This window comes from Daucus carota, chromosome 4, assembly GCF_001625215.2.
Source record: "Daucus carota subsp. sativus chromosome 4, DH1 v3.0, whole genome shotgun sequence".
NCBI lineage: Eukaryota > Viridiplantae > Streptophyta > Magnoliopsida > Apiales > Apiaceae > Daucus > Daucus carota.
In genome coordinates, this window is record NC_030384.2 from 48,687,289 (window position 1) to 48,699,990 (window position 12,702).

The 12,702-nt window shown below is 37.1% G+C and overlaps 1 protein-coding gene across 1 annotated transcript; it reads left to right on the forward strand.

Annotated features, from left to right (window-relative positions):
* Positions 1–3,216: 3,216 nt before the first annotated feature.
* Positions 3,217–6,255, forward strand: LOC108216877 (wax ester synthase/diacylglycerol acyltransferase 4). Its single transcript, XM_017389735.2, has 5 exons — positions 3,217–3,507; positions 4,031–4,606; positions 5,244–5,600; positions 5,712–5,849; positions 5,935–6,255. The coding sequence occupies exons 1-5, from the start codon at positions 3,301–3,303 to the stop codon at positions 6,076–6,078; spliced, it is 1,422 nt and encodes a 473-aa protein (XP_017245224.1). The 5' UTR covers positions 3,217–3,300; the 3' UTR covers positions 6,079–6,255.
* The last annotated feature ends 6,447 nt before the right edge of the window (positions 6,256–12,702 follow it).

A 12,702-nucleotide genomic window follows, 5' to 3' on the forward strand; every position in this document is an offset into this window, starting at 1 on the left:
TCATAGATTTTAGCTATTATATATTTTCAAGACTTCTATTTCTTAATAATTTAGAATTATCCCTCTTTTCTTTTAAGATTCCTATTTCTTAACTATTTTATTTATTTTCTCTCAAAAAATTAGAAAAATCAAAATCAATTTTTTTTTTCGGTTAAGCGAAACCGAATTTTAATAAAAAATTCTACCGAAAACCGAACCGAATTAATTTTGATTTTTAAGTGAACCGAAATTTAAATTTCGGTTAATACCAAAAATCAAAATTATTAATCAAAATTTTCAAAAAACATCCGTAAAGTGAAAATTATGAAATAAAAGCAAGTTTATATTCCAAGTTAATATAAAAAGGCTTTGGCGAGAATAAAAAATAACTACAAAAGCTATTTCAGTGTCTTACAAAATAAACCTCAAGGCCGGAGACTGTTTCTGTAATACACCAATGTGTTTGAGGGTTTGAGGCGTATGAAGCAGCAGATAGATAGAAGTTAATGAACTGGTATTTACGTAGGTAGTATATATTCTCGGAAGTGAGTAGATACACGTTTATAAATTATAAAAATATTTATACTATTAATCAAAAATATTATTTTTTTATATAGTATATAAAAATTTGGTTAATCATTCGGTTTTCGGTTAACCGAGGTTTAAAAACCAAAAAACCGAAATATCAAAATTTGGCTACCGAAAATCGAACCGAAATTTAAAATTCGGTTAACCAAACTAAAATTATTTCAATTTTTTGGTTCGATTTTCGATTAACCGAACGGAATGCACACCCCTAATTACACGACACCAACATATCAAATCATCTGGACCTCATATTATATATGAATGTTTCTTAATAATTTAGAATTATCCCTCTTTTCTTTTAAGATTCCTATTTCTTAACTATTTTATTTATTTTCTCTCAAAAAATTAGAAAAATCAAAATCAATTTTTTTTTCGGTTAAGCGAAACCGAATTTTAATAAAAAATTCTACCGAAAACCGAACCGAATTAATTTTGATTTTTAAGTGAACCGAAATTTAAATTTCGGTTAATACCAAAAATCAAAATTATTAATCAAAATTTTCAAAAAACATCCGTAAAGTGAAAATTATGAAATAAAAGCAAGTTTATATTCCAAGTTAATATAAAAAGGCTTTGGCGAGAATAAAAAATAACTACAAAAGCTATTTCAGTGTCTTACAAAATAAACCTCAAGGCCGGAGACTGTTTCTGTAATACACCAATGTGTTTGAGGGTTTGAGGCGTATGAAGCAGCAGATAGATAGAAGTTAATGAACTGGTATTTACGTAGGTAGTATATATTCTCGGAAGTGAGTAGATACACGTTTATAAATTATAAAAATATTTATACTATTAATCAAAAATATTATTTTTTTATATAGTATATAAAAATTTGGTTAATCATTCGGTTTTCGGTTAACCGAGGTTTAAAAACCAAAAAACCGAAATATCAAAATTTGGCTACCGAAAATCGAACCGAAATTTAAAATTCGGTTAACCAAACTAAAATTATTTCAATTTTTTGGTTCGATTTTCGATTAACCGAACGGAATGCACACCCCTAATTACACGACACCAACATATCAAATCATCTGGACCTCATATTATATATGAATGGCATGGCAAATATCAAGGTTTTATGATAAATGGGGTTTTAGTTAGCAATTACATAAACAAAGAACCAGTAATAATTCAAATGAGGTTTTAAGAATTAAGATGTATTTTATATATCGTTGTTAGTTTGAATAAATATAATCTTATTTTTTTTAAGATTATTAAATAAGAAAAAAATTGTATCATCTTTAGAATCCAATATGAAATACTAAATAAGAAAAAAATTGTATCATCTTTAGAATTTAATAAGAAAAGAATTGTATTACTTTTAGAATTCTTGAACCTGATTTTTTGAATTTTAATTATGTTTTTATTTCAAAATTTAAGAAAAATTAGAAGACTGAATCGAGCCATCATAGAGACGCTCGCATCCTCCTTTATATATATATATATATTGACAATCAAAAGTATCCGCTATTTTGTTGAATAAAGTTATTTAGGTATAAATTCAAAAGAAGTTTGATGATTTAACTTTAGGTTGCATTTATAGAAAGGTTAGTCGATTGATGTAAATGTTTGGATATGTCATGCCATTAATTTTTTACGAATTTCGATTTTATAGTTAATAATATTATTTTTAAATCTATTATGAGTAAAGATATTCAACAAATATCTATATTTATGAATAATTTATAAATATAATACTTTAAGTCTGCGCTTATTCGTCAATTTGAGACTTGTTAACAATTTTCATCTTAAACTATAAACAGCTTTATGTCCCGTTTGAGGTCGGAGATGAACATGCTGTAGAATAGAGTCGGCAGCTTATTCCTAACAGATGAGTTGCGAGAACAAAACGAAAGGGCTTTAAATAAAGGTGGGTGAATATCCTGAATGTTTTAACGCATGACAAACCTAAAAATTACATGCGATGCGACATATACGCTGCGGGTTTGTTGGATGGCTCTCTGCACAAACATCGTCTGCAGTAATAATGATTATAAGCTGAAGCTGAATTGCATGCACCCCACACATCCAGCCTTTCATATAAGTGCTTCTGTATATAATCCATTCGATAAATTAATTCGTAAGTTTATAAGTTTGCCTCCCGAAAAAGCTAATATATTATATCCGTTGACTGCTGAGAGCCTGGAGACCCACTGATGGGAGAGTTTGGTCAATGATTAATGATTTCGATTGACGAGAATCGGAACATCAAATTTATGTGTTGGTATTTGATTAACAATTTTATGACATGGAATGAGATCCAAATCCAATCCCACTTGCATGACAAATCATTCTCTACATGGATATCCATTCGGACCATTCCCTGCTCATTTCCATTCTCTTTATTCTCATTTCCGATTTTCATTACGACTAACGGTCCAAACGCACATGTTATATTCTCGAAATCAAGGTGCAAGTTAGTTTACTCAAAAAAAAAAGTTGCAAGTTAGTGTGTTCAAATTATATAAAAAAAATAGTTTAAATGTGCGAAGAGAAGGTTACTGGAGTAAAAGCGATAGAAATTTATGATGATACAACATTCACCAACTTAATTATGGTTGGAAAATGATGAATGCAAAGCTAGGTTTCCAGGGCCAGTGCCCTTTCTCTTTACAGCTTATGCATTCACAAAATTGCTGAGTGTAATAAATACTTTGTAACCACCCCTATGCCCGTCCGCTCCTTAAATATGTATGCTGTGGTGCAAATGTACGTACGCACTTAATTTGAAAAATGCAGCATCAGAAAATAAACATGGAAGGCTTATGGTCTGATGATGAAGTTCCTGTTAGTCCTACTGGCCAGTACTTCAACAGTTCTGTTCTTTCCATCTCTGTTCTCTCCGTCCTGGAATCGGAGATTCCTATCGACGATTCCCTTGCTCTCACTCTCCTCAAAGATCTATTCCTTCCGATTAATCCCCGATTCTCCTCCATTATGGTAATGTGTGTGCCTGCATTGTTAGCTGGAGTATTATGCAGTGATTTATCTACATTTCTGTCTTTTGTTTAGTCAATTTTACATGGTGCATTGGATTCATTTGTTTGGGTTTAATAATTTTAATATTATTTCGGGTCAATTTAAGTCCGGGAAGTCAAAATTGGACTACTATTTTGAAATGGAACGAGCATATGAATACGTATTAAAAAAAATCATTTGTTACTTTTCTTGGCTAAGCAGTATTAGCATTGATGTGAACTGTTCCTAGACTTCAATGTGAAATATTTCCTAATTAAGTTAGTTTACCTTTAAAATGCCTCAAAAGAGTTTGTTTCCTCATTAAGCTGGTCTGGATTTATTTGCCATGTTAAGACATTTAATGCGAAAAGATTTATAGACATAGATAGAGTAGAAAAACATGAAGGTGAGGTTGTTTGTGAATTCGATGTTAATAATTTGGTTGAATATGAAAAGTATCATCTGTTTCTAAACGACTGGTTGTTCTGGAATTCTGTGACAACAGGTTGAAGACAATAATGGTGTAAAGCAGTGGAAAAAAGTGTTTGTCGAGCTTCAAGATCATGTAAATGTCCCAACTTTTCCAGAGGGGAAATTTCCGGAGTTTTATGATGCTTGCCTGAATGATTATCTGTCGAAGATAGCCATGGAATCGTTTCCGAAAGGCCGGCCTTTGTGGAATATCCATATAATTAAGTACCCTACTAGCAATGCAGCTGGTAGTCTGGTTTTCAAGCTTCATCATGCACTTGGTGATGGTTTTTCACTTATGGGAGCCCTTCTTTCGTGTCTCAAGAGATGTGATAATCCAGGGCTTCCCTTGACATTTCCTAATTTTCAGATGAAAACAGACTTGGATGATGAAAAGGAGACTGTTTTTAACCGTTTGACTAAGAGGTTTTCTACTGTGATTAACTCTGCTTCTGATTTTGGATGGAGTCTTCTGAAAAGTAGCATTCTGCAAGATGATAAGACACCGATAAGATCTGGGACTGAAGGAGTGGAGTTCCTGGCAATCAATCTGATTACAATGTCATTTTCACTCGATCAAATCAAGGAAATCAAGGGCAAGCTTGGAGTGGTATGTCTTCCTTTTACTTCACTATGATTTCATATTTTCATGATTTGGTGAATATTGAAAGAATCTCTTTTACTTAACCATATGAATGAAAGATATGTTTAATCTGATCAGAATATGTAAATTTCACAAATTGCAAATTCCTGAGATGTAACCGGTCAGTAAAAATGACTGCACTTCCTGTTGTAATTTGCACTTCTGTTAAGAACTGAACCAAACTGTATTATATGCTACACCTCTGCTGCTCTGTATGCCTATTTATTACGTAATTTATAAACATAATGTTTGGCAGATACGCCCATTCAGAAGAAATTATTAATTCACTGAATTATTTTAAGACAATCTATCGAGGCATTTATCACCGGTGTACATCTCTGCCCATATGCATGCACACATTTTCCACTGGTATCAACATCAACAGCTAGCTCGGACAAAACATAACTCCACACCTCTTAATTCTTTGGATCCAATTGGCCTGTTTTAGAATGTGTGTATTTCATTGGAAGATATAAATGGTCCAGGATTTCAATCCACATGTGGCTATCACAATCGACGCAATAAAAAAAATAGTTACATCTGGTTATATTTGCTGTCAAATTATTGCTTTGCTTTCATCGCTTAAATTTGTTTATTTTGGCAGACAATAAATGATGTACTCACTGGAGTAATCTTTCTGGGGACAAGATTATACATGGATGCAACAAGCCAGGAGTCGAGAAATGGAGTTTCTACTGCACTGGTCTTGCTCAATACTAGGAACATTGGTGGCTACACATCAGTGGCTGAGATGGTTGATGCTTCTGCAGCCGAGAAGCAATGGGGAAATCAGTTCGGTTTCTTACACGTCTCAGTTCCAGAATTAAATGGAACAGAATATTCTAACCCGACTCAGTTCGTCTACAAGGCACAGAAAATCATCAAGAGAAAGAGAGAATCTGCAGCTGTTTTTCTCACTGGCAGATTATTAGAGACAGTGAGGAGATATAGAGGTCCTGAGGTATGCAAACAAATGAGTATGAATCGCCTTCTGAATTGACACTATTTTTTCTGTTACAAAAAATGATCTAGCATTTTCATTGTTTCAACAATGCTGAATTCTGTGAATTAGGCCACGGCTCAGTACATTCATAGCACGCTAAACAACTCGAGCATGACTATATCAAATATGATCGGACCACTGGAACGAATGTCGTTAGCTGATCATCCGATTAAGGGCTTTTATTTCATGGTAGTTGGGGTTCCGCAGGTATGTATATGCATGTTAATTAACACATGTCGTTTATCCTTTTCATCGGCTTAGTTAAGGAAATTTTATTTGTGATCAACTGCAGAGCCTTACTATAACAATGGTTAGCTATATGAAAGTGGTGAGAATTGCTGTTGGAATGGAGAAAGGCCTAATGGATCCCCAGAAATTCAAGTCATCTGTTGAGAGTGCTTTCGATATGATATATAAAGCAGCTGTCAGGTCTTGATTCATCCAGACCGTGATATTAAAGCTTCATCACTTTTTCCCTTTGCAATCATCTCATACAAATTTGTTTATCATTCTTTGGTATTTAGAAAAAGTGTGTTTTACATTCCATAAAACAGAGAAATGTAACGAATGACATGATATAATTTTATTTACCCAGTTGAGTTTTTCGATCTCATTTTACTTTCTCTGTATGTCAAAGTTGATCGGATGGTATCACTCTCACGTTTTCTGTAAGAGGTCGAGAGTTCGAATCTTGTCAAAATTGAGTGTTTAAATATAAAAAGTCTACAGTTGTGCTGTATGAAACTACTTACCAATAACGAAGCGAGTTATTTCAACAATCTTGGACTCAATTTGTGAACTCAAGAAATTTGACTCAGATTTAGAGAAGATCAGTTCTAAATCACAGAGTATTTGCACATGTCGCATATCTTACAGTCTTTTCTTATCATTGTTTTGCAATTGTGATTGAACTGGGCTGGGCGTTTATACATTTTAGTCCATAACGGCGGCCCATGATGTCGAACAAGTATTAGTGGTTTTTTTTTTTTTTTTTAAAATGAGAATAAATCTCAACGAGAATCGACAATTCACCGTGATAATTTTTTCATTCAAGAACGCTTATTATCTAACCGTCGGACATGCAAAATGACCGGAGAAATTTAGACAATAAAACTTTAATGTCTGAAAAGAAAACCGGTCTTCTTCCAAGAATCCTGAAAATAAAACAAAAAAAACAAGAAGAATATAAGTCGATATATTTAGCAGATTATATTAAAATATTCCCACAATCATGATAACTCATGATTGAGACAATTAAACTCTTAACTAAGGCATAATAATAAAACATTATTGTCCTTAATTAAGACACAATTAACGCCCTCAAACAAGGCAGGCACAATTTACGCCCTCAATTAGTAGGCACAATTAACGCCCTCAATTAGGAGGCACAATTAACGCCCTCAATTAAGGCATAATTAGCGCTTTCCATTATAAAACCGAATCCCGTCCCGAAACCGCCATCACCACCGCCATCGGCCTCCACCACTATGCTGTCAGTCAGGTTGCGTCGTCGTATGCGAAACGAACAACGAAACGTCTCATTTGTAACACGAAAAATCGCCAAAAACACCAAAAACCAAACAAAACACAAGGATTAAACAAACAAACAAATACTTGTTGATCGAGGGTCAAACAAAATTGAATCTTTTGACCAAGCAAGCAAATCATCAGCATAAAAATGGCCAAGCCATGCTGATTAAATCTCCAAAACTCAATCAGTACACCCACTAAAACAAACCCACGATTTATTTTCCACTAACAAGCTGAAATCAACGGTCAAAATGGCACAAAAGAGAGATTAGAAAGAACGAGTTGACTCAGTGGTTTAAAAAAGAAGAAGAAAACAAGTGGCGAATGAATGAAGATAGCATCAAGTATTAGTGGGTTTTTAACTTGATGTACTATCACCGAATTGAGTATTTGAGATGGACGAAACTTCTAGAAGTTCGATATCAGAACTCCCTCCGAGTTGTGTACTTGTGTATCTGCCTATCTGGGCTTGATGGAAACTTCTAATTACACTATTACGTGCTGAATTAATATGACATGCCATTAAATTTTCTACTTGAACAAAGATTAAAAGTTAATTAATTAATTAGTCAAACACTCAAACTTAGATATTTAAATCGATACGATGATGTGATTTTCCATACCAAAATTCCCTGATGATATTCTGGTACAATTTGCTAGATTTTAAAGGGACGTTTATAAAATTATTAATTCGACTATACGAATTTAGCACGGACAGAAAAATTCGGAACCAAACAAGTTAACATTAAAATTCAGCTGATTTTTTTTTTTTTGACTTTTGTATAGGTATGAACAGCATGAAAATGATACTACTATATCGGAACAACACTGTTGACGTTTATAGAACACTATAGTCATATAGTATGAAGTAGGAACAATTAAATGTATAATTAAAAACCGGCTGCTCTTGGTCAAAAAAAAAAAAAAAAAAAAACCGGCTGCTCAACAATTATTGCCGGCTGCTATCTTCACATTATTTTTTCGGTTCTTGAATACTGTTAACGGAGAAAACTGGTAGGTTAACAAAGATGAGGTTCGCGGCGTGGATCAAGATTTCTGTTGGCGAGAATGTAGGAGATGGTTGGTTGTTTGTTATGGGGTGGCTGCAATTGCAAGCAAAGGGTTCAAGATTGCTAACTGGAATAGCTCTCAAGAATGATCGATGCCTACAATTTGCCTACGTACCCCTATTTATAGGGGATCAAGCCGTTACGTAGTTCTTTCTCCTAAGAGACCCATGTGGGCTGGGCCTCCCCTTCTAGATTCTTCCCCCTGGAAGGGGCCCAATACGATGAGGCCTAGCCCTTTGAGCTTACCCCAAATGCAAGGGCACTCTCCTACTCCCCGACAGGGACAACCCGCCAGACTACAGAGATAGGACCTTTCAGGGTGTCTTCTTCTCTATCCTCTACCTCCCAAGGAGGACAACTCCCTAGACTACAAGGTAGGGTCTTCTTAATTTAACAATGAGATCTACTTGTGCTCAAGGGCGTCCCCCTAAACATAAAGTACCTCTCACTGCCCTTCACAATTATGACAGAATGGACTTTCCTTGGCAAGTGGGCGCGCCCAAAGATATGGCGCGCCCTATCTTTTGACAGGGTTATTTTGAGATTGGACTGATCTTGACTTTCTTGGCCCATGTAGATGCACTTGTATAGATCCAGCCCAATTGCTATTCTTCATAATTTTGCGTATAACAACTACCCCCCAGATCTTGGTGGCATTGAAAATGTCGATGAGATCTTTAAAACTTCCATCTCCTTCCAACAACTGTCTTTGACCTATCGAGGCGCGCCCTATCTTCCCGACCGTTGAAACCCTTATTGCGTACAGCTGTATTCCATTACTTGTTATTTTACCTTTATTTTAATTCTCTCTTTTTTCCTGAGTATAAATACGGTTTTTTTTCCTTTTCATTTCTTTTATTCACTTCATCTCCTTCGCGTTTTCTCTTCAAACAAAAACCCTCTCGCCGCCGTTTGCTTTCGCCGAGCTCTACAGATCGCATCAGTGCTCCATTCTGAATTCTGAGACCAACCCAGTGTTCTGCTCTTCATAAGGTATCTTCTCGTACCTTCATCTTCTTATTTCACCGAGTATGTTAATGGATTTGAGCATGTAACCCTTCGGTTTCCTCCACTGTTCTTCATTTGTTGATTGTATGTATATATGTATGTATCACTGTTTGATTTTGTTTAAGGAATCTTTAATCTGAGATAGAGGTTTGTGATGTTTGAGTTGTTTGACATAGACTAGACGCGTCTCGCACTGATAATATATATAGCTCCATATTTTTGCTCCATATAGAGGTGTATTGTAGGGTTTCTACTATTCCTTTTTTGCTCTGCCGTATCTTTTCTTCTTTCTTCTTTTCTTGGCGCGCCCTATCTCTAGGCGCGCCTTCTTGTTCTTTCATTATTTTCATCCAATCTTCTTCTTCTTTCTTTTATTTATATTTTGGCGCGCCCAGTTGTTAAAACTCGTTCCTTTTCTTTTGCAGCTGGCTTTTCTGGGCGCGCCAGATCTCCTTTCACCAACCCCTTTACGCTCTTTTCCTCTTCAACCCCCCACAGTCATGGCTGAAAGTGGGGCCTCTTCTCCCGAGTTGCCAGAAACCAGTCAAGTCGACATACATGAGCTTTTGGATCAAGATGACCAAGATCTTCATGATTATCCTAAGAGGAGCCGTATTATTGAGTCTGAAGATGATCAACCAGATAACACTGATGCAGAAGAACTAGCAGATGATGGTGATGAATATGATGAGGATGCTGAAGAAGCTGCAGCCGAAGAAGAAGCTAGAACCTTTTATCATGCCATTGGGGAGGAGGACTCACCAGATGAGACGCGCCCTCCATCTCCAGTCCCATCTCCTAACCCCTACGCTCATCCTCAAATAGTGGATAGTGAGTTGGACTTTGACTGGGAGGAAGAAGGAGACGTACGTGAGACCCTTAAGGCCAAACGGCGCAAGAAGGCGGGTAAATTGGCATGTGTAGGGTTGTCCTCCACTGCTTCTAAGGCAGAGATTGAGTGGTGCCTTAGATATTATGATAAGGGATGTATCTGGGCGCGCCCTCATCCCTGGATGAGACCCCATATTTTTGACTACAATCCTAGGCTTCGCATCCCCAGAATGGTTCTTACACCAAAGTTAGTAAAGCTAGGCATCGGTCCCCCTCTCCATCCATACTTCAGATCTATTATTGAGTGGTTTGATATATTGCTCCGATTCAACTGTCTCCTAATGGCTGGAAGTTAGCCATCGCCTTGTATATGCTTTATCAAGACCACAACAACCGCGCCCCTACAATGGAAGATTTAAGTTTTTTCTTTAGATTAGGCGCGTCCAGTCTGGGCTATTATTATTTAGTGGTTTGGAAGACTCACAACTCCACAGGATGGTCTGAAGGAAAGACCAGCAATGAGAAGAAATGGAAGGAACCATTCTTCTATACCTGGCCAGACGAGAGAGTTAGAACTCAATTTAACACTTCTCCTAGTAAGTTTGGGCGCGCCTTCTCTTTTATTCATCTACTTTCGTTTATTGTTGCTTCTACTATTATGTATTTACACAATCTTCCTTCTTTTAGTCGAGAGAAAACAATCTGTTCTTTCTGGGCGCGCCAAAAGAAGAGCAGAAAATATTATTAATCTTCCGTATGAGGCTAAGATTATTAATCATCTTGTCACTACGGAGCGTTTAAAAGAATATGGCTTTCTGAGTAACGCAGTTGGATCAATCTGCTCCTACCAGGACTTCTATGGAGGTCGTCCTATCAAGAGGAAAGCCAAAGAGGTTGAGGAAATCGAGGTTGAGGAAGAGGAAGATTATTCTGATGGTGTTACAGATCAGGGCGCGCCTGATTATGGTCACATCTTTTATCTTGACTTATATATCTGCTTGCACTTTTGTATTCTTTTACTGTTATCCTGCCTATCTGACTGTCTTTATTGCTGCCTTGCTTTAATTTTCGCGTATATGCTCACACATACGTACTGGTATTCCAGACTAACCTTTCTCTTATGTATTTTCAGACATGTCTCTTCCAGGTGGGTTCGGTTTGAAGACTGGGCGCGCCCAGTCTGGAGGCGCGTCTGGTTCTAAAGCTGTCAATAAAGTGTCTGTGGGCCAATCAATTTCCCAAAGATCCCCTCCAAAAAAGAAGGATCTTGAAAAAAGAAAACCTAATGTTATTAATCTTGAGTCTTCCAAGAGACCCAAAGTGGCGAACCTTACTCCTGAATCTTCATATGAGGCCCCGGTCACTGCTGCAGGTGATTGGTTTGGTCGGATGGCTGATACTTACTTTGGTCCAGGCAGGTTTCACAACTGGCAGCAACGAAATGGAGAACAAGCGGCGGAAGCATGTAGGCGCGCCGCGGGTGAGCTGTTCTTCCATTTGACCTGCAACCCTTCTGACGCAGAAAAGCTTCAGGCGCGCCTTGATGCTGCTGATGAGGAGAATGCCAATCTGAAAAAGCGATTATCTGATGTGGAAAAAGATAAGGCTGAACTGGAGAGATTCAAATCTCGGGCTGACAAGGATATTCCCCGACTGAAGCTGGACGCGGATAATCTTAGAGCAGAGTTAAACAAAACAGCTCAGGAACTTACCACAGCTAGTGGGCGCGTCCTTTCTCTAGAAAATGAAGTTAAGGACGTGAAACAACAACTTGCAGTGACCCAGGAAGCATCTTTTGCTGAAGGGTTCAGAAGTTATGTGACGGGATTCCTGGCTGTGGACCCAGATTATGACTGGGGGAAGTTTGTTCCGTCCACCAGAGCCTGGATTGAGGAATTTAAGGTAGAGCAAGCCAAAGCCATTGAAGAGAAAAGAATGGAAATTGAGCTTGAAGCCGCATCAGAATCTGCTAAGAGATTTCTGCAACAACCTTCTCCTCAAGATGGGACGCGCCCAGATGGTGAAGCGAACGATCAGATCCTTCAGATAGAGCAAGCTACTGGTGAGAATGTTAACCAGGACAACCCAGCTTCTGAAACCGTCCTTTCCCAACAGGGTAACCTTGATTCTTCTCAGGATCAAGCATGATTTCATCTACTTTTACTACTCTGGATTTTATTTGGGCGCGGGACCCTGTAACCCTGCAAGTTGTTTTATCTTGTGATTTTGGTGACTTGTTGTTTTTTTTTTTTTTATTTGGGACGCGCCCTCTCTGTAGTCTTATTTTTAATTTATTAACTGCTTATCATCAAATGTTTCCTTCCCTTGTTTTGCCTGTTTTCTTGTACTTTATCTTTTATATAAAAGTGCTTCGATATTTCATCCTGTTACAATACCTGTAGATGACAACGTGGCGCGCCGTGTTTGCTGGCGCGCCCTATCTTGAATTTACGGTAGTTTGATAGATGATGATCGCTTTGTTGGTCTATTTCTCCTTCTTGCAAGCTTTTGATGCTTGATTTTTCTTTACAAAGTATCAGCTTCCTTATCACCTTGTCTTGTCAAAACGTTTCAAAGATGATAAGGGATCAAGTATATAGCGAATGGGCGCGCCTCAAGAT

Coding starts and splice junctions, on each gene's coding strand:
- LOC108216877 (XM_017389735.2), top strand. CDS start 3,301: ATGCAGCATCAGAAAATAAACATGGAAGGCTTATGGTCTGATGATGAA. Junction 5,601..5,711: donor GGAGATATAGAGGTCCTGAG/GTATGCAAACAA, acceptor TCTGTGAATTAG/GCCACGGCTCAGTACATTCA. Junction 5,850..5,934: donor TGGTAGTTGGGGTTCCGCAG/GTATGTATATGC, acceptor GATCAACTGCAG/AGCCTTACTATAACAATGGT.